General features: G+C 41.4%; 3 protein-coding genes across 5 annotated transcripts; all 3 read left to right on the plus strand.

The window, feature by feature from the left end:
• The first annotated feature begins 995 nt into the window (after window positions 1-995).
• On the plus strand, window positions 996-7,362 carry LOC106599312 (neuropilin and tolloid-like protein 1). The gene is made up of 9 exons (XM_014190483.3): window positions 996-1,023; window positions 1,309-1,365; window positions 1,573-1,707; window positions 1,797-2,045; window positions 3,820-3,861; window positions 3,982-4,109; window positions 4,274-4,502; window positions 6,000-6,113; window positions 6,327-7,362. The coding sequence occupies exons 1-9, from the start codon at window positions 996-998 to the stop codon at window positions 6,914-6,916; spliced, it is 1,572 nt and encodes a 523-aa protein (XP_014045958.3). The 3' UTR covers window positions 6,917-7,362.
• Window positions 7,363-7,533: 171 nt separating this feature from the next.
• Window positions 7,534-9,139, plus strand: atpsckmt (fATP synthase c subunit lysine N-methyltransferase). The gene is made up of 4 exons (XM_014190486.3): window positions 7,534-8,098; window positions 8,370-8,507; window positions 8,615-8,665; window positions 8,794-9,139. Exons 1-4 carry the CDS (start codon window positions 7,820-7,822, stop codon window positions 9,022-9,024), a joined length of 699 nt encoding a protein of 232 aa, XP_014045961.2. The 5' UTR covers window positions 7,534-7,819; the 3' UTR covers window positions 9,025-9,139.
• LOC106599309 (E3 ubiquitin-protein ligase MARCHF6) lies at window positions 8,795-20,834 on the plus strand. 3 transcript variants are annotated; one of them, XM_014190474.3, is made up of 27 exons: window positions 8,795-8,915; window positions 9,457-9,560; window positions 10,238-10,337; window positions 10,655-10,728; window positions 11,373-11,516; window positions 11,632-11,704; window positions 11,844-12,012; window positions 12,222-12,405; window positions 12,725-12,786; window positions 12,886-12,918; window positions 13,014-13,065; window positions 13,178-13,236; window positions 13,436-13,516; window positions 13,628-13,696; window positions 13,928-14,002; window positions 14,111-14,245; window positions 14,369-14,488; window positions 14,597-14,697; window positions 15,174-15,311; window positions 16,460-16,655; window positions 16,833-16,902; window positions 17,037-17,236; window positions 17,990-18,124; window positions 18,677-18,766; window positions 18,913-19,060; window positions 19,192-19,327; window positions 19,599-20,834. In XM_014190474.3, the coding sequence occupies exons 2-27, from the start codon at window positions 9,542-9,544 to the stop codon at window positions 19,687-19,689; spliced, it is 2,754 nt and encodes a 917-aa protein (XP_014045949.1). In that variant the 5' UTR covers window positions 8,795-8,915; window positions 9,457-9,541; the 3' UTR covers window positions 19,690-20,834. The 3 variants fall into 3 exon arrangements, with proteins under 3 accessions (XP_014045949.1, XP_014045955.1, XP_014045948.1); XM_014190480.3 differs by lacking the exon at window positions 8,795-8,915 and having other exon boundaries at window positions 9,285-9,560; window positions 17,037-17,218; XM_014190473.3 differs by lacking the exon at window positions 8,795-8,915 and having other exon boundaries at window positions 9,286-9,560.
• Window positions 20,835-21,358: the final 524 nt, after the last annotated feature.

Below are 21,358 nucleotides of genomic sequence, written 5' to 3' on the forward strand. Positions count from 1 at the left end.
CCATTTTCGTGAGAGTGTACCTAATGTACGTTTCATGTCTCAGTTGAATTTCTTTGAATTCAATTCTACTTCTTTTAATTCAAATTCAATTCTGTTACCTATGGGGTGTGAACAATTCAAATTCGAATTTTAATTCCTGGATTGAATTGAAATTCCAAAATGACCCAAACCCAGACCCCAATTCATCTCTAATATCTTATTTTATTTAACCTTTATTTAACTAGACAAGTCAGTTAAGAACAAATTCTTATTTACAATGAGGGCCTTCCCCGGCCAAACCCTAACCCAGGCGACGCTGGGCCAATTGTGCGCTGCCCTATGAGACTCCCAATCACGGCCGGTTGTGATACAGCCTGGAATCGAACCAGGGTCTGTAGTGACGTATCTAGCACTGAGATGCAGTGCCTTAGACCGCTGCGCCACACCGGAGCCACAAAACAAAAAAATAAGTTGAGCTTGAGTTGAAGCTGAATTGCCGTTCCTTTATAAAACAACATCATTATAGTTTATTAACTAGTTATTACAGTACTACCAGAATTGAATATCCTATATATTTGAGAGTAAGGTGGCTTGAAGTGTCTGGCTTGAAGTGTCCAGACCAAGTATTTATGCAGAACGTCCACGGGAAATAAATACCACAAGCACAGAGACCTATGATGATGTACACCGGCATGTGGCAGATATAATACGGGAAATTGGCACGATGTCAACTGTCAAGGATACTATACTCACTGAAGGTTGCTGTCGGTCGGATTATCGTCGCTGCGCTTGGATGGAAATCAGGACTCAGGAGAACGTTCAGATCTGCCTGTCACAGCAGCAGCGGATGGATTGAGACTGCTTTTCCTCCCGTAACTTTGTATTTGTGTTTTGTTTACACTGAAATAAAATAGGGATATCGTGGATATGATGATTGAATTTTCCCGTTGCACGGAATAATGATTCGTTCATTTCGTTTTGGAAATATTTGGGATTGAAAACAGCAAGGATTAGACATGGTGAACAAATTTGCCTTGCCTCTCGGTAAATTTTGTCTACTTTTGTTTGTATCACATGATCTCTTTAAAAGCATAGTTAGATGGTCAACAGCATAGTTAAATCAATGCTTGCCGTTGAACTTTCCAGCCATGACGCTTTAAAAAAAACGCTACATGTGAATTCATTATGCTATGAAACGAAATGGTAATTTCTGGATTTTGTGGAACATCCTTTTATTTTGTGGTTTAGTAACATACACAAACACAATTTCCATAGCCAATTGTTTTCTGGGTATTTTTTTCTAACTTTCATTTCCTTTTATTTTTACAGCAGTAGTCGCAAGTCTAATCACTCTTGGATTGTCTGGTACACCGGGGAAAAAAGCAGGTAACACTGAAATATACACTGTGTGTAGAGTTATTTATTTCCCTGTTATGTTGGAATCTCTCTAACTGGGAAAAGTAATGTCTGTCTAATGAAGAAGACCATGAAACACCAGATCAATAACAATACATTTGATACATTTTTAATGTCAGACAAAGCTGGATGGTATAATGCTATGATTGGCACCTGAACATTAATCTTGTGCTTCAGTGACAAACAATTCAGGGGTGACTCCAATAGGCCAATGTGGCACCTGGATAAAGGAGGCTGAGGGAGGCCTGTTCACCTCCCCCAACTACCCCCAAAAGTACCCACCAGAGCGAACATGTATTTATATCATTGAAGGTAAGACATAAACACCATCTCAACAAGTAAATGTTTTTTGTTGGATATTGTGTTTCTTTTTCTTACATTTCCCCACTGTGTTCTCTCAGCTTCACCAAGACAATGCATCGACCTCTTCTTTGATGAGAAGTATTCAATAGAGCCTTCATGGGAATGCAAATTTGACCACATTGAAGTCCGCGATGGGCCCTTTTCCTTCTCCACTTTAATTGGTCGATACTGTGGCCAGGAAAGCCCTTTGTATATTAAATCAAGTGGGCGATACCTGCATATAAAGTTTGTCGCAGACGGCGAACTAGAGGCAATTGGATTTTCAGCACGCTATAACTTCACTCAAGGTAATATCATTTCAAATACATCAATTTGCTTTAAACGTTTCAATATTTGCAGTGTTATTCTGAGGTTGTTGCTGAATGTGTGACTCCGACAGGCTAACTGTTTGTCTCACACATGGAGACACACAGACACAATACTGACATAAAGTTGTACACATCCAGTTAATGCAGAGAACTTCAGCCAAAACAATTTACCCTTTACAGCTCAGTGACTGAGCTACAGCTACAGGAGATTGGTGTGGTGCTTACTGCTGTGTGTGTCCATATCAGCTGCTGCATTTGTAGTGCAGGCACACATGCTGCAACTGGGGAGGGGGGGGGGGGGGGGGGGGGGGGGGGGGGTGTTATCTCCTCCTTCACCCAGCCCAGTTAATGAAAGCTTGTCTTCAGGGGAGTACAGCTTGTCAGCTCTGAGCCTCGGCTTAAGGGATACCCATGCAGTTGACAATTTATTACTGGCAGAATTTATAGGGCACTTACGTTGGGAGGAAAGATTCATCTGCTTCCTTGTTTCCCTCTCTCCCAATCAAAGCCATTCATCAGATCAATCTTTCAAAAATGTCTCAGTAACCTCACATTCTCGGGAAGGTTTTGACATTGCCAGTAGACATGGTTATTCTTTATCACTGCCTGCCCTCCATTGGAGTCAAGACTTGAAGTGAGTGGCTCATCCACAAGTTCCGGTGAAATACTTCAGTGTCAAAAGATGAATATAGATTGATATAAATAGATATAAATTGATTCCCATATAATCTCTCCCTGAAACACAGTGGCACATTTTGAGGAGTGAGTGAGTGTGAGGGTACGTTTTCCGGGACTATTACAACAAAAAGTATCCATAAAGAAAGTATCCATGCAACAATACTCTAGCCAATAGAAAGCCTTCCCAGGCCTGCGTTGGTAGAGAAGTACAAGCTGATTTCCCAGTGTTTACCTCAGAAGTAATGAATCCTTTAGTGCCAAATGCTAATCTCTTCTAATTCCTCTCATCAGTGGCAGGATAATTAATTGACCGATCATCATCTTATTACTACACTGTTACATAAGCGTAAGTGTTTGCAGTAAATATTTGTTTTAAACTGGATAGAAAAGCAAGATTGACATATGTTTAATATATTTTCGTATTTCTTTCAGTACATCTTCTGACACACACACACACACACACACACACACACACACACACACACACACACACACACACACACACACACACACACACACACACACACACACACACACACACACACACACACACACACAGTGAATAATCCATGATGCAGAGGTAAGAAACAAGAGGATTAATAAGGATTCATGGCTGAGGTTAGGTTTTAAATAGCTCAGACAGCTGATATTGGTGATATTACAAAGATCTGCCTCTAAATATAACTGTTTTATATTTATATTCATATTTCAAAAACGGGTTTCTCCCTCAACCTCATCTTTTTAGATGATATCATGAAAACATTTTGGAAGTCCCATTTTATCACTTGGTTCTCATTGCTTGTGCAGCATAATCTGTATAAAGCCGGTCCAAGGATTATTAATCCACCTACAAATCATAATGGTGAAGCTTTAGGATAGAAGTCCTGTTCTTTCTGTCTCGACATTTTTTATGAAGGACAAGTGGATGATTGCAGAATGGATTAAACTAAGGACAGAGTTCACACAGTCAAGAATATGCATTGCTGGCCCATATCCTTTCAGACACAGAACATGTATTTTGTGAAATGGCAGAAAAAGTATACAATAGGTTCTCTGTTGTGTGCTCTCTTTTCAGATCCTGAATTTAAAGACATGGGTGTCCTACCGCCTCTGCCTTGTAGGTACACGGTTCTTCTTATATCACCTATGTAAACATATATAAGCCTCATACTGTATATTGTAACAGCCAACTGTTGTGTAACTAACACACTATGCAATGGACTCTCCTGTACTACAGTTTGTGAATTTGATCTGGGTGGATCAGATGGGATCATTGATTCTGCAGCAATACTCAAAGAGGGCAAAGCCTTACAGACAGAGGCTGTGGACTGTAGGTGGTTCATTCGAGCGCCACCAAAGGGAAGGGTCAGTACAGTTCTTGTGTGTTTTTCTTCTTCATATTTGCAATATCCCTCACTCACATTCTCCATTAGTCTTCTGGAAAACATGCTATACAAAAGATACACAAGTCAAGTTCCCATTTGGTTGGGAACCTGTTGTTTCACACTTTTATTTCACTTTTTTTGCAGATCTATTTGCGATTTTTGGAATATGAGATGCACAACTCCAATGAATGCAAACGTAACTTTGTGGCTGTGTACGACGGGAGTAGCTCAGTGGAGCACCTGAAGAACAAGTTCTGCAGCACAGTTGCCAACGATGTCATGTTGGTTACCTCGGTGGGGGTCATACGAATGTGGGCTGATCAGGGCAGCCGAAAAAGCCGCTTCCGGATCCTTTTCACAACCTTCCTAGAGCGTTAGTGAATTAATTTGACAATTTCCACTCCATCTACTGCTATGTTTAATTGTTGACACATTGTTTGAAATGTTCCAATTAGTTTGTAAGGAGAGGCAGTCGCAGGGAATACAGGGTCCCCTTTACTGGGTTATTGTATCACTGTAAAAAATATATAGTTGTTTCAACTAATTATTATTAAGTAACTGGTTCCACAACCTTTTTTAGTTTACTCAACTTTTTAATCAAAGTATTAACTGAACTTACATTCTTTAGTTAGTCCAAACTTATCTCAAACTTAGGCAACAATTCAGTCAATTTAAAATGATGTCTTTGCTCAACTTGTCTCATATGTTCATTCAACCAGAAATTATTATATGGGCATCTTCATCAACAACAACAAAAAGTCTGTGGAACTAGTTACACACACACAGTGCTTTTGACATACAATATTTTCAACTTACACATTTGATTACATTGTCCATGTTCATTTATACAGTAATTATTATTCAACATGTCCTCACCTGCAATTTGAACTGACAACCTCTTGGTTTACAGAATACCGATCTTCCTGCAATGCCTGTGCCAATGATTGATTTGACCTGTACTGCTACACTTTGCACTTCAAAGTAAATCTCTGTTAAAAGTACACTCAAATAAAACAATTTTATTTATCACAGTGATTAAGGATTAACATTAAAACTGAGTAATATGCCCCACCAACATTAGACAACTACTGTATACAGAAAACCCTAAATGCTGAAATAAGTAAATCAAATCAATGATGAGAGAATAGTCAGATTAACTGATAACTGACACAGACATGGTGGTGTAGCAGGAAGATCAGTATGCCATGAACCAAAAGGTTGTGAGTTCAAATCCCAGGCAAGCTTGATGAATAATAATGACATGTTGCATAATAATGATTGTATAAATGAACATGCACAATGTAATCATGTCTCTCAAATATATAAATTGAAAACATTGTATGTTAAAGGCACTGTGTGTGTAACCAGTTGCATAGCCTTTCTTAGTTAAGATGCCAAAATAATAATTTCTAGTTGAACGAATATATGAGACAAGTTAAGCAAACAGATCATTTTAAATTGACTGAATTGTTGTCTATGTTTTATCAAGTTGGAGCTAAGTTTGGGCCAACTAAAAATGTTAAGTTCAGGTAACACTTTTGACCGAAAAGTTGAGTAACTGTGGAACCAGTTACTTTGTAATAATTAGTTGAAACAACTAGATTTATTTTACAGTGTAGTAACAACACTCCTGGACCAAACGTGATCTAAAGCCACTTGCACACTGCCACATTAAACCCCATCAAACACAAACAAACACTGAAAAAAAAAAAACTGCATATAGGTGTCTGTTTGTTGGCATTTGTTGAAGTTTGTTGTGGCAGTGTGCCTTCTTGACAATGAGCCTTATTGTTTGCTTTTTAATGTAATTCATTAGTTTCAAACCCTATTTAATGTTTAGGGATTAAAGTTATCTTCCCCTTGTTTTCAGCTCCATGTGAAGCGGAGGCTTTCTTTTGCCATAGCAACATGTGTATCAACACCAGCTTAGTGTGCAACGGGATCCAGAACTGTGTCTACCCCTGGGACGAGAACAACTGCAAAGGTGAGACACCTGTTCCATTTGGGTATAGAGCTGACAAATATAAACTACAGTCAATGTTTTAGGTTACCTGTATGACAAAAGTACAAGTTAATGGTGCATTCTAAACGTAATGTTGATAAATCTAAATGTAACTTTCATCACACTATTCATCACAATTCAAACCTAGCCGCCAAAATAGAAAACTTAATTGTATGTAATATTTACTGTCCACAGAGAAGAGGAAAGCCAGCATCTTAGACAATATTGACCACACCAATGTCACAATCATTCTAGTCACCTGTGGTCTGGTGGTTGTCCTTCTCATTGTGGCAAGTATCATTCAAGTTAAACAGCCACGCAAAAAATACATCATCAGGAGGGATGACTTTGACCCCACATTGCTCCACGAGGCCTTTGAGCCGCCACATTATGAACTGTGCACTCTGCGGAGGGCAGCCTCTGCCGACCACATGAGCGAAATGGCTATGGCCGAGGACTTTGATAAGTTTCACAAACTCACACGGTCTTCGTCCAAATGCATTCGTGACCACCACTGCGGCGGAGCCCACTCCCAGGTGTCCAGCGTCAGGGGAAGCCAAAGTAACCTGAGTGTGCGGGACGCAGCCATTATGTCAGACATACCTCTCTCCCAGTCCCACCAGGCCACACCCTCCAGCCACAGGAATATACTGATGATGAAGTACAGTTACTCACAGGACGGGCAGGATGGTTGTGACCAGGATGACGACATGGATGACTGTCCGACCCCCAGCCAGAGCCACCATGTCCTGGCTGCACACCAGTCAATGTCCAATGATTTCTGAGGTATGAGGAACATGCATGCCCTACAACCACACAGATTTTCTGTTCCTCTTTGCTTGTTCCATTTGTTTTAAATAAATATGTTTTTGTTCTGCTTGGATTCACACGAGTAGCCTACAAATTAAGAATGCATATCATAGAATGGTTGTGGTTTTGTAAGTATTTTCTGTGAACAAAAAACATACACATTCTGATATGATCTATGGTGTCCCCTTGATTTTAATTTATGTATGTTGTGGATATGAAGTTGTTTATTTTCCCCCTTTGACTGTGTACATGAAAAATACAATATACATCATGTGTTTGCACCTGTTATGATTTAATATTTCGTTTTTTATTGTTGAATGGTGTTGTCTATACAGTGTTTTTTCCTGTCAGTTATAATACATTGCTCCCTCTGTATTGTCGAGGCTACCCCATCTCCAAATACTGTACCTCTGTTTTGTTATTACATTTACAAATGTATTATCATTTTACATCAACATTATATTATGAAATGCTTGGTTTTGTGACACATAGGGTGGTAGTAATAGAGGATGGCATGTTGACCACAGGAAAAAGCAAGATGATTGAGTAGAACTAGGAACCACCGAAACTGTATTTCGCATCAAGTCGGACAAAAACCTGCAGCACACCTTGGTCCAGAACGAGAGGAGAGAGAGTTTTCGATTCTAATAAAGTATTTTCACCTTTTCTGACATTCAAATGTCATGTCAGTTTGCTATTTAGTTACGTCCCACGTGTTTAAGTGTAACGTTATTTCTGGTGGTTAGTCTCGTAATGTTTACATGTTCTTGAATGATGTAGCTATCAATACATGTCCTTGGATGAGTAGCTAGCTAACAGTGGGAGGAGAGGTTTCCAGCAGCTCGCGCTCATTCATTTATTCAAAGTAGCAAGTCATCATGGCCGAACACCGTCTACTGGAAACGGAGGCGATACAATGTAACGTTAATGCTAAAGACAGCGGCTTCAAAAAACGTTTAGGACTGATCGCAACTGGAATTGTCGGGGGGTCATTGGTTGCCCTTTACGCTGTTGCAGGTCCATTTGTTGCACCTGCTTTGAGAAAGGTGTGCCTACCTTATGTTCCCGCAACTACAGCACAGGTGGAAAATGTCCTGAAAGTGCTGCAGGCGAGATCTGGATCCCTCGTGGACATCGGAAGTGGGGATGGAAGAATAGTAAGTACACTAAGTAGTCTGATCAGAGGAGGACCAGCCATTGTCTGAAGTTGTGATTGTGACTTCACTTTTGATTGTTAAGTTAGATCCTTGGGTTTGTGCAATTTGCAGGGGTTGCACTCTTGACAGTAAATTAAAGTTACAAATTGCATTAGAGGGAATTTAGTTGTAGCCTATTAGCATCCCTGAAGACTTTTAGGCTGGACATGTGTAGTATTATGTTGCTCCTATCACTGGCACTTTGATTTAACCATGCATTACATTTCTGCAGGTGATAGCAGCTGCAAAGAAAGGATTTCGAGCTGTTGGATTTGAGTTGAATCCATGGTTGGTGTGGTACTCCCGTTACAGAGCTTGGAGAGCGGGTGTTCATCATTCTACTTCCTTCCACATATCAGATTTATGGAAGGTTAGTCAATCCACCAGTGATCATTTACAAATTGTTCTTTATCCAAAATAAAGTTGGGACTAATGTTGGGTCTTTCTTTTAATGTATGTGTATGCCCTGGTTCTCAGGTCAGCTTTAATCAGTACTCAAATGTTGTCATATTTGGAGTACCTCAGATGGTGAGTTTAACTCTTATTTATCTGCTAGACAAAATAAGGGTAGCTTTTTATTTTGTAAATGCCACCACGCATAGCACTACATCAACAATATGACCCTCAATATGAGAATTGATTGTATTACTTCACAGATGGATCAGTTGGAGGGCAAACTGCAGACAGAACTACAGAGCACAGCTAAAGTGGTGGCCTGCCGTTTCCCTTTTCCCACCTGGGCACCTGATGGCACCGCTGGAGAAGGAATAGACACTGTGTGGGTATACGATGCAGAGTCGTTCAAAACAGAAAGAGGAACACATCAGGGACATATTGTAACTCCACAGCAGCCCCTGGGCAATGATGACACTACCACGTCATACTAATTGTGTTCATCCCTGGATGCTTCAGGGATTTGTTGATTTGAAAAACCTTCCCAGGATGTTATCAAATCAAATGTGTGAGAGTCAGTAATAAACAAATTGTGATAATTTAAGCAAATTCCCCATCTTGCATTTCTTACTACCTAACACATTTCATTGAATTTGACTGAATATGAAAGTCTTAAAACGTATCTGTTTAATGTTAATTAAAAAAATATATAAAAGTGCGCAGCTTACTCTTGTACGGTAACCCAATACCGTCAGCATTTTGATAGTTGCTGTGCATAGCAGTTTTTACCGTAGCTAGCCTAGCCACAGGGCCCCCGGAGTGCCTGATAAAATTGCTACATTGTATCCCCACGGGGAATCAAATAGTGAAGTTACATTGTAACCAGTGATTGAATCGAACGTCATTCTGAGATGTTTTTTTTTTAGTTCGCTGGCTGCTAGGCTTTTCACCAACTAGCCAGACGGTGTTATGTGTTGACTGAAAAGGGGACAGTGTGCGTCAGCATTCAAGATGGACACCGCCGAGGAAGGTAGCTAGCAACCTCATCAACCCATCTTGTTAACACATTTACGTTACAGAATTAGTTAACCTCCTGTTGTGACACACATTTGATTGCGCCTCTAGGAATCTGTTTTGTCGCAAATTGACAATAACCCGTTTTTTCTTCTACCGAAGCTACATCCTGCATGAAGTAGCTAGCATCACTAGCTAACGTTAGCTAGCTTTAGCTAAATGACATGCCCTCACCACTAAGTCCAAGATGCAGTATAACCCACCTTTATCACTGCTAGTTAATAGCTAGCTTACTGACTTCTCTGCACTTCTACACGTTATTGATTACATTTCAATTCAATAGACTAGTGATGTATCCGTCCTCCATTTCTAGCTAGTTAACTAATCAACATAGCTAACATAACAACAGCAATATAGAATGTACCTGTTTGCCACCCATTAGTGCTGCCAATCACTTGATTAGTGACAGGTAAAGCATGGGGATGATTCGTTGATCTTTTGTAAAGTTAATCAAAAGCCCCAGAGTATTTACAAATGAAAGGTCCTGACAAAAAGAGTCTTGAGATCACTGAAAGATCTGCTAGCTATGTTTTCATGCACGTTGCATATGATGGTTTCTCAAAACAAAGCCTATCGGAATTTCATGAACCCTGTTCTCTGATTTTGCCTGATTCATGTCCTTGTCTTCTGCAGGGGATATATGCCGGGTCTGCCGGTCTGAAGGAACCCCGGACAAGCCACTATATCACCCCTGTGTTTGCACAGGAAGTATAAAATTCATCCATCAAGAATGGTATGTGGTGCTGGTTGGTTGTATACTCAAACACAGGGCCAGTGGCATTTCTTTAGAGACACTGGGTTCTTGCCAGAGCATGATACATTCAACAGAGAGGAGCAGAGCCAAGTATTACTATGGGAACGGTGTAATGGAAGCCAGGGTTTGACAAGTTGCATGAAAATGTGATCTGTTAGCCAGAGATGGGCTCTGATACTAGATCGCTCCCTGTGCTAAATCTAGCTAGATGGTCTGTCCTTAAGCAACTGAAATTGATATTTTATATTGCTGCACATGTGACAACACACTTACATAATTCATCTGTATTTTCACAGCTTGGTACAATGGCTAAAACACAGCAGAAAAGAATACTGCGAGTTATGCAAACACAGATTTGCTTTTACGCCAAGTAAGTCATTCAATTTCATTTCCTTCTATATACCTATTCTGTTTAACATATTATTCAATGCAGCATTTACTTAAGTTATATAGGGTTCCATCAACGTGACTAACGTATAGGCCTAACCTACCTCATAGGGTCATTTGCCTGTTTTGACAGAGGGATTGCAGTCCAATATCATCATCCAATGACTGACCTCTAACATATTTCTTGAAGTATTTTATTTTGAAGTGCATATGCGGTCTTGGTCAGCCTCGGGAAGTATTACTTATTCTCATTTGAGTAAGACTGTGAGCTGCCCTGACTAGTTATCATTCAAGAGAGGCCTAGGGGACACACACATGGCCTTGTCTATACTAATCCATTACTCTAGTGTTGCTCAATCTAATCTCTATTTCTCTTACCGGAGTCCGTCTGCCATCCTCATTCATTTAGTGAGAGATTTAAATTGTAGTTTTCTCAGATGATTAAATTGTCTAAAGGACAAGCATAGTCTGTCATGATACCAGACAACCAGACAACTATTATGATCCAATGTAAGCTTTTCTTAGTTCTGAATGGACCCAATTAGGACCAGTAAAGGAAGGTTGGAATTTGAGGATGTGAAAATGAAATATCCTGTTTTGATACTTCCTTTCCTTTGTTTTTTCCAGTCTATTCTCCAGACATGCCTTCCCGACTGCCTGTCCAGGACATATTTGCGGGGCTGGTGACAAGTGTAGGCACAGCTATTAGATACTGGTTTCACTACACACTAGTTGCCTTTGCTTGGCTGGGAGTCGTTCCTCTCACAGCATGTAAGTACAAATGTTCTAAAACACAGTCTGGTGGTACATGTTGTTCAGTAAGCTATCCATTGTTGGCCTTGTTGAATATATCAGTGTGTGTTGACTGACTGTCTTATTGCCGCAGGTCGCATCTACAAGTGTCTGTTTACCGGCTCTGTGAGCTCACTCCTTACCCTGCCATTAGATATGCTTTCTACGTAAGATGGTCATTATTTTCTTTTCCTGAACCTGTACAAAACAATACCCTGTAAAAACATTCAACAAATGTTGTCTAGTCATTTAGCCAATAACATTCTGACTCACCATGAAAAAATTGTAATGTCCCTTCATCCACAGAGAGAACTTGCTGGCGGACTGCTTGCAGGGTTGTTTTGTGGTGACGTGTACACTCTGCGCCTTCATCAGTCTGGTATGGCTGCGGGAGCAGATTGTTCATGGTGGCGCCCCCCAGTGGCTGGAGCAGAATCAGCAGCCACAACATGCACCTGCTCCACAACTTAATGAGGTAACCAAAAATCCCACTACAAAGTCAAGTCAGTCACTCTGGGTGAACATAATTATGTGCTAACTATAGCATTCCTTCACTGCAACTTGTCACTTCTAAGTTGAGTGTTAAAGAGCGCTCAATACACTCTTCCTTAACCAGAGATAGCCTCTTCTAATGTTCTGGAGCTACCGCGCCCACCTTTGTGTCCCATGTCTTTTCCCCATCAGCAGGGCCCTGGTCCTGGGCAGGGGGTGGGTGAGAACCAGCCTGCTCCTGCTGCTGCTGAGCCCATGGCGGACAATGGTCCAGCGGCTGAGGTCCCTGACATCCAGGTGGACCCGGCAGAGGACATAGAGCTGGAGGACGAGGCTGGGGCTGAGGATGTAGGGGACGCCAACAATGGTGCACAAGGTATGAACCTTCGAATGGAAAGGTTCTAGCCTGGACCCAGATCTGTTTGCACCATTTTTCATTGTCAGTGACAAGGATTTGGTATAATGGCACAAATAGACTGGCACTCAGGCTATAAAGGTTCTAGATGTTAACCTAATGCAGCCTTATTTCAAAGGCTAATTTAGGATGGTGGCTTTGCATTTTACAATTTTTTTATATCATAATGTATATTTTGTCATCATAGACATTAATTTGTAGGTGATTTCTGGACTGCTTGTTTGACAAAGTGTTAATTTGAGGTGTCAGTAAGTGAGGTGCTGCTTTTGTCCCTTTCTAGATGACATGAATTGGAATGCCCTGGAATGGGACCGGGCAGCAGAGGAGCTAACATGGGAGAGGGTGAGTTTGAGTTTGTGTTATATACCCATTGGTCATTGTTGTGTATAAGAAATGTAAAGTGAAATTGAACATTCTTTAAAAAAAAAAATGTATTCACAGATGCTCGGTCTTGATGGCTCCTTGGTTTTCCTGGTAAGTAGCTCATTCCCCATGTTTGATGAAATGTCGTACCCTTTTGAGAAAATCTTCAGGTTGTTGTAAATATGTTGTCCTTCTTTCTTCATCAGGAGCATGTCTTCTGGGTGGTCTCACTAAACACACTCTTCATTTTGGTGTTTGGTACGTGTCATTAAACTTATGTTAAGAGAATGTGCCTTTTTAATCAAAAAAAAATAATATATATATATATATCTAAAAGGATATTATAACAGTGACTAACATTCCTTTTCAGCTTTTTGTCCGTATCATATTGGACATTTCTCAGTTGTGGGTCTTGGCTTTGAAAATAATGTAAGTACCATCTTAGTGTAAGTTACATTGAATTTAAGGCCTTTCTCTTGCGTGTAACTAGAGAGATTATATTTGACATCTGTATGAATGGATTTTGTGAAGTTTGTTTTGGAATCTGAATGACTCGCTCCATACACTGTTGAGCTGCTTTGCAGTGTCAGAAAGAAGATTATTTGAATCATGTCATTTCCTGTTGCAGGTGCAGGCCTCCCACTTCGAAGGCCTCATCACCACCATCGTAGGCTACATCTTCCTGGCCATGACATTAATACTGTGCCATGTATCCTCTGGTATCTGTTACAAAAGCGTGTTATAGCCTAGTTTTAGTCTCTTATAGACATGTAGTACCTGTGATGTATTGCATGCGTTTTTTCCTTAATGAAAATCCCAGGGATTGGCAGCGTTGGTGCGATTCCAAAGATCCAGACACCTTTTAGGAGTGTGCTACATTGTTGTCAAGGTACTGAACATTATGATAATTATTTTTTTCCTTGATTGGAAATGCATAGCCTGACTGGTATATGACTAGTTTGTGTCTTATTGGCTCAGAAGTATATTCATACAGCGTATTGTGTTTATCTTGCGTACAGTATATTCTCAGTCTGGATTACAGTATAAACTAACAATTTGCCTTCTATTGCCATTGAAATACACACCAGTTTTAATACATATTGATATTATGATTAACCAGGTATCCCTGCTGGTAGTCGTGGAGATCGGTGTGTTCCCTGTCATCTGTGGCTGGTGGCTCGACATCTGCTCACTGGTAAGCCGACCATGTTCTTCTGCTTTAATGATGCGTCCTTTCAAAATAATAATTCATACCTCCATTTTCCTTTATTGAAAAGCCAAATGTTGTTCTGTGTTGTTGCAGGAGATGTTTGATGCCTCTCTGAAGGACAGAGAGCTGAGTTTTGACTCTGCTCCCGGCACCACCATGTTCCTCCACTGGCTTGTAGGGATGGTTTATGTCTTCTACTTTGCCTCGTTCATCCTCTTACTGCGAGAGGTGAGATGGTATTCTCTCTCATACCTTCATGGCTGTCATTTCAGGTGCCATAAACCTATGTGAAGAGATTTCTGCTGTTGAGTTATGTATCCCAATTAGATCTGTTTCTAATTGTCGCTCTAGGTGCTGAGACCTGGTGTTTTATGGTTTCTCAGAAACCTGAACGATCCTGACTTTAATCCTGTCCAAGAAATGATTCACCTGCCAATATACAGACATCTCAGAAGATTAATTCTATCAGTGGTGAGTTGCAACCCACTTATTCCTATCTAATGTACAATGCCGTAGCTATGGGTGCCTGGACAGGACATACAGTGCCAGTAACACTGGGTTTCTGGTCTTTCTCTGCAGGTGGTGTTTGGCTCCATAGTTTTACTAATGTTGTGGCTTCCCATAAGGACGATCAAATTCATCCTCCCAGCCTTCCTCCCCTACAATGTCATGCTGTACAGGTAAGTGGGGCGGCAGGTAGCCTAGTGGTTAGAGCGTTGGACTAGTAACCGAAAGGTTGCAAGATCGAATCCTGAGCTGACAAGGTAAAAATCTGTCGTTCTGCCCCTGAACAAGGGAGTTAACCCACTGTTCCCCGGGAGGCCGTCATTGAAAATAAGAATTTGTTCTTAACTGACTTGCCTAGTTAAATAAAGGTAAACTACATTTTTAAAAGTCTGGTGGCCTGGAGTAACAATGGAAGGACTTGACTTAAGCCATAGGCTCCTAGTAATGTCATGAAGCTGTTATGGCCGAAGTCGACCGTGTTGCAATTACCAGAAGATAAGTCATTGGCCGGATTGTGCCACGCTACATGCCACGCTACAACATCAATAACCAATGCATGTTTAGTAATGAATAAATGCCTCTTCAGTAACTAACAAATACCTCTGTAATGTACTCCGTTATGGGTGATGATAATGTCTCCGTTTCCCAGTGATGCTCCAGTCAGTGAGCTCTCTCTGGAACTGCTGCTACTTCAGGTGGTTCTGCCTGCGCTGCTGGAACAAGGTCACACACGCCAGTGGCTCAAAGGCCTGGTCAGAGCCTGGACCGTCACCGCTGGATATCTGCTGTGAGTGTCACACACAAACAACAACAAACCAACTCTCTGTTAGACTGTGAGTGTTCTTGGGCTTTATCATTTATATTGGAATCCATTATTTTACTGGGATATACACTACATGACCAAAAGTATGTGGACACCTGCTTGTCGAATCTCATAAAAATATGGAGTTGGTCTCCCTTTTGCTGCTATAACAGCCTCCATTCTTCTGGGACGGCTTTCCACTAGATGTTGGAACATTGCTGCGGGGACTGATGTTGGGTGATTAGGCCTGGCGTTCCAATTCATCCTAAAGGTGTTCGATGGGGTTGAGGTCAGGGCTCTGTGCAGGCCAGTCAAGTTCTTCCGCACTGATTTCGACAAACCATTTCTGTATCGAACTCGCTTTGTTCACTAGGGCATTGTCATGCTGAAACATGAAAGGGCCTTCCCAAAACTGTTGCCACAAAGTTGGAAGAACAGAATCGTCAAGAAAGTCATTGTATACTGTAGCATTAATATTTCCCTTCACTGGAACTACGTGGCCTAGCCCAAACCATGAAAAACAGCCCAAGACCATTATTTCTCCTCCACCAAACTTTACAGTTGGCACTATGCATTGGGGCAGGTAGCGTTCTCCTGACATCCGCCCAAACCCAGATTCGTCTGTCGGACTGCCTGATGATGAAGTGCGATTCATCACTCCAGACAACGCGTTTCCACTGCTCCAGAGTCCAATGGCGGCAAGCTTTACACCACTCCAGCTGACACTTGGCATTGCATATGGTGATCTTAGGCTTGTGTGCGGCTGCTCGGCCATGGAAACCCATTTCATGAAGCTCCCTATCCTATGACGGTGCCACGTTGGAAGTCACTGAGCTCCACAGTAAGGCCATTCTACTGCCAATGTTTGTCTATCGAGATTGCATGACTGTGTGCTCAATTTTATACACCTGTCAGCAACCGGTGTGGCTGAAATTGCCGAATCCACTAATTTGAAGAGGTGTCCACATACTTTTGTATATATGGTGTAGTTCATGTAGGCTCTCATTGTTCTCCCATAAAACCAGGGTTAAACCCCAGAGTTGAGCTATCATAGACTGACACATATCCTCAGCCTCAACTCAGCCAATTAGAAGACTTTGAACCCCATGTTAACGGTGCTGTCTGTGCCACAGAGACCTCCACTCGTACCTGTTGGGTGACCAGGAGGAGAATGACGATGATGCGGACCAGCAGGCCAACAACAATCCGCAGGGGAGGAATAACAACGCCATCCCTGATGGGCTGCACGCTGCCCACCAGGCTATCCTACAGCAGGGAGGTCCTGTTGGCTTCCAGCCCTACCACCAACCCATTAAGTTCAGCTTCAGGGTGAGTCATGATTATAACTTCCATATAATAATGATAATATGATTCACCTGGTAGGAGGTAGCCTGCCTAGCTATTCATTAGACCTGACACTTGTTTTCTCTAAGCCATCTTTGTCACAGAGCATGCAAATAAAATTCAATGTGGTCTATTCATGTGTATTCATTCTTGTTTTTCTAGATTGTGCTGCTGATCGTGTTCATGTGTGTGACACTGCTGGTGGCCAGTCTGGTGTGTCTCACGTTGCCAGGTGAATTCACTGTATAGTCCACTCAACTCACTCAATGGAATTGCGCTGTCCCACTCCACTTTCTTCCACATTTACCTACTGTCACCGTCTCTTACTCTCGCTGTCTCACCCCCTCACTCCGCCCCCTGCTACAGTATTTGCCGGCCGGTACCTGATGTCCCTCTGGACGGGCAGTGCAAAGATCCACGAGCTGTACACGGCAGCCTGCGGCCTATACGTGTGCTGGCTGTCCATCAGGGCCATCACCGTGCTGCTGGCCTGGATGCCCCAGGGCAGGAGGGTCATTCTGCTCAAGGTCCAGGAGTGGACCCTCATGGTAATGCTCTGCAACACGGTAATGACTATCAACACACACCACCAACACACACCTGAACTCTTCTTCTTCTAACTCACACTTCTTCTAACTCACACTTCTTCTAACTCACACTTCTTCTAACTCATTCTTCTTCTTCTTCTAACTCATTCTTCTTCTAACTCATTCTTCTTCTTCTTCTAACTCATTCTTCTTCTTCTTCTAACTCATTCTTCTTCTTCTTCTAACTCACACTTCTTCTAACTCATTCTTCTTCTTCTTCTAACTCATTCTTCTTCTAACTCATTCTTCTTCTTCTTCTAACTCATTCTTCTTCTAACTCATTCTTCTTCTTCTTCTAACTCATTCTTCTTCTTCTTCTAACTCATTCTTCTTCTAACTCATTCTTCTTCTTCTTCTAACTCATTCTTCTTCTTCTCCTAACTCATTCTTATTGTTTTTCCCCTCACACTTGTAATGCAAACAGCAACTGAATTAGAATAAGCATGTGATTTTATACAGCAAAATATATGGAAATATAGACATAAGACACACGAGTGGTTTCAATACTGTATGTTTTAGGGTTATGCTTTTTTTATTATGCTGTGCTTTGTTAGTTTGCAGTGGCTCATCTCTGTGTGACTGCGTGGTTCTAGGTCATTCATGTCCTCTATATAGGCTGACTCCGAATGCAATCTGAAGTCCGCTCAGTGAAGTGATACCTACTGTATCTGTGTTGTGTGTTGAGAGGCCTGTGTTTCTAGCCCTCTGTTTTCTATACGTTTTGTACTGTAGATCCTGAAGACGGTGGTCGTGGCTGTGCTGCTGGTTGGAGCCATCCCTCTCCTGCTGGGCCTGCTATTTGAGCTGGTCATAGTAGCTCCTCTCAGGGTGCCATTGGACCAGACACCACTCTTCTACCCCTGGCAGGTACTGTAAGGGCCACCCATCTAACACCAATGACCATATAGCTTTACATTGGATTAAAATGGTAATCTTAAAATGTTACACTTTCCTGATGACTCATCCTGAATTTAATTCCGCTGCTCTATGATCACACCGTACATTGTCTAAAACTGCCTTCCTAGAATACATTTCTGCTGACGTCAAAATGAGGGGCGTTGTACAAAACAAATGAATCAACGATCAGTCTCTAACCAATCAAAGTATCGAAGTTGATAAGGTCATCATGTAGGCTGACTCTGGCCTAACCCACCGGTTTCTGTGACCAATCAGAACGGTCAGAATTTGTTTGCGTTTTACAAAATGTCAGGGAGGCATGCAAATCCAGCCTCATGGGGGAGAAGAAACGATAGTTTGGCCGGAGCGATGTGAATGGTCAGTCAGCTAATTTGACACTGCACCTAAAACTTTTATGATGAAGTCTTTAGCTTCCTGCAATCAGATAACAGAAGAAGAGGCAACAACAACCAACACCGCTGTTTAAGACTAACCTGCTCTTGTTGGGACTTTTTGTTTCAGGACTGGGCTCTGGGAGTGCTCCATGCCAAAATTATTGCTGCCATTACTCTGATGGGTCCCCAGTGGTGGCTGAAAACCGTGATCGAACAGGTCGCTCCCACAAGACTGTTTTACTATGATTATTACCCTAATTACTGTGAAGAGCTGTAGTATGATGCCATTAATAATATAGCTCAGATTAATGTTGAATACGTTTTGGAATTATATTGACTTCCTAGTGTTGTTCCCTCTTCTAGGTGTACGCTAACGGAATTCGCAACATTGATCTCCATTTCATCATCCGTAAGCTGGCTGCTCCGGTTATCTGTGTGCTACTGGTGTCTCTCTGTGTGCCCTATGTCATCTCTGCTGGCATCGTCCCCATCGTAGCTCAATATTCCCCAGGTAAGGCATTTATCAGATAATGAAAGTGTAATTATTGCTTTCAGTTGTGTGCGTGTGTGAGAGAGATGTATATTATTGGTGAGGGAAAGTGAGCAAATGTATCATTGAACCTCTGATTGCTCTTTCTGCAGGAGTTACCATGGAGATGCAGAATTTGGTGCAGAGGAGAATCTACCCGTTACTGGTCATGGTAGTCATGCTGGTGGGAATCCTCTCCTTCCAAATCCGTCAATTTAAGCGCCTTTATGAGCACATTAAGAATGACAAGTGAGTACTCTGACATTAAGTTCAGCACAACCACAGTTGTTACTTATTGCCGATACTGACCTGACAAAATGGTTTCCGGATGTCTTTCAGACTGTGTTAGTCTCCATTATGACAGTGGAGCACCATAGTTTCCAATACAAATCATAAAATGACTTCTCCAAGCCTCTGAGGATATACTTGTTGGCATACTGGTGTGCTATTTACACTCTGTAGCCTCTCTCCTTTCATGGCATGGTATTTCTCTCTGAAAGTATATATATTTTTCTCTCAGGTACCTGGTTGGACAGAGACTGGTGAACTATGAACGCAAGGCAGCTGGCAGAAGCACCACAGCCACACACAGCAGCTCTTCCCAGGAGTAGGAGCTGTTATCACCTGACCTGAGAAAACAGCCTCTAGCTATGAGGCCTCTCTCCTCCCTTCCCTTCTCTTCACCCGTCTCTTCACATTCATGACTCAAGCACTCGCAATGTCTTCTTTCACTCCCTGCTCACAAGCATAGCCGGAGAACTGAGAAGTTTGTTTTACAAAAAAGATTAAACAAAGGCAAAATGACCCTGATAACCAACCAACTTGGATTTGAAAAAATGGTTTAATCTTTGTACATCTTGAAAGGAAAAAAATAGTATTTTGTCAATTCATTTATTAAAGACTTTATTGTATGAGTTCCTGTTGTTGGGTCTGGATGGACTGCTACAGTACCTGACCTGTTTGACTAGGAGGAGGCAGAGTCCCGGGAAGCCTCTTTTCAGCTCTGCTCTATGGGATAATCCCATTGGAACACATGACTGAAGCTGTGCTTTAGAGGGAGCAATGTGAGACAAGGCTAAAGAACTTTGGGATCAGTTTTTGTAGTTTGTATTTATTAGTTTCGATTTCCCTTTTTAGGGGTTTAGTATTACAGTGTGTGGGTGAGAGGTTGTTGTTATTTGCAAGAAAGAAAAGTTCCTATTGGAATGGGTGATTTAGTCTTTCTGCAGCGGGGCTTAAAGAAAGGGACTTTTTAATTCAGATTTATAGATTTCAGTTCACTGACCGGCCACAAAGGAGCTAATGAGTGTGTCAGGCTTCCGTGAATAGCAATATACTGGCTTGATGGTCTCCTGTCTCAGGCTGGGGTTATTAACTAACCCAGCTAGACAGATATTTATATGATGTAGCTCTGTTTGGTCTCATTTGAGAGAACCCTAAAAGGCAGAGTATCTGCTGAGTTTGGCATTAGGAATTTGCAAGATTGTAACTGTGCTCATGAAATTTGTATAATTTCTACTCTACATTTCTTGCTACACCTGTTCTTACTTATGCACGAATATCAGTCTGTTGCACTTTAAAAAGCTTTAACATAGTGGGAATCATTCATAAACCATTTTAGTTATATCAAGTATTTCAATCTGGGGGCGAGAACACTAAAATACAATTAAATATGAGTTTTGGATCTAGTTTGACACTTTTTGGGGCTGTGTGTTGAGATATGTTTGTAAATAAAGCATATTTTTTTTTCACTGTGTACCATTGTCTTATCGGTTCCAGGTTTAAGACTTGATTTCTAACTTTCAGAGAGTGTATTAAATGCTCAGATTCTATAAGTGACCTTCTAGTAACTTAATACACAAAACTGGATGCTGGTGTTTACCTGTTGAGTTTACGCTGACTCATTTTTAAGCAAATGTTCTATTTTTATAAGTGCATATAGAGGCAGTTTCTAGTTGTGTAAATCTTGTGTTGCTGTTTTGTCTGCTTCATGTTGTTTTTCTGCGTGTTCCTGAGTGGTCAAGTGTGTATTGGTCATCTTAATAAATGGCTACTAAAAAAAACCCATGGATGTGAATAATAGCATAAAATACTTCCTCTTGTGTTGTATCATGATAATAAGCCTTGCTCAGTCACCTCTTCCTATAGCATGTGTGTTTGTTGGGGAGATATTGGCGATATAACAACATCCCTACATGGGAGGATTAACATTTCGTTTTTACAATTTTTAAATACTGCTAAATTACTTGTGATTGTGTGTGTGTTACCCCTTCCTTCACA

Source organism: Salmo salar, chromosome 03 (genome assembly GCF_965601325.2).
Source record: "Salmo salar chromosome 03, fSalSal1, whole genome shotgun sequence".
NCBI classification, from domain to species: Eukaryota; Metazoa; Chordata; class Actinopteri; order Salmoniformes; family Salmonidae; genus Salmo; species Salmo salar.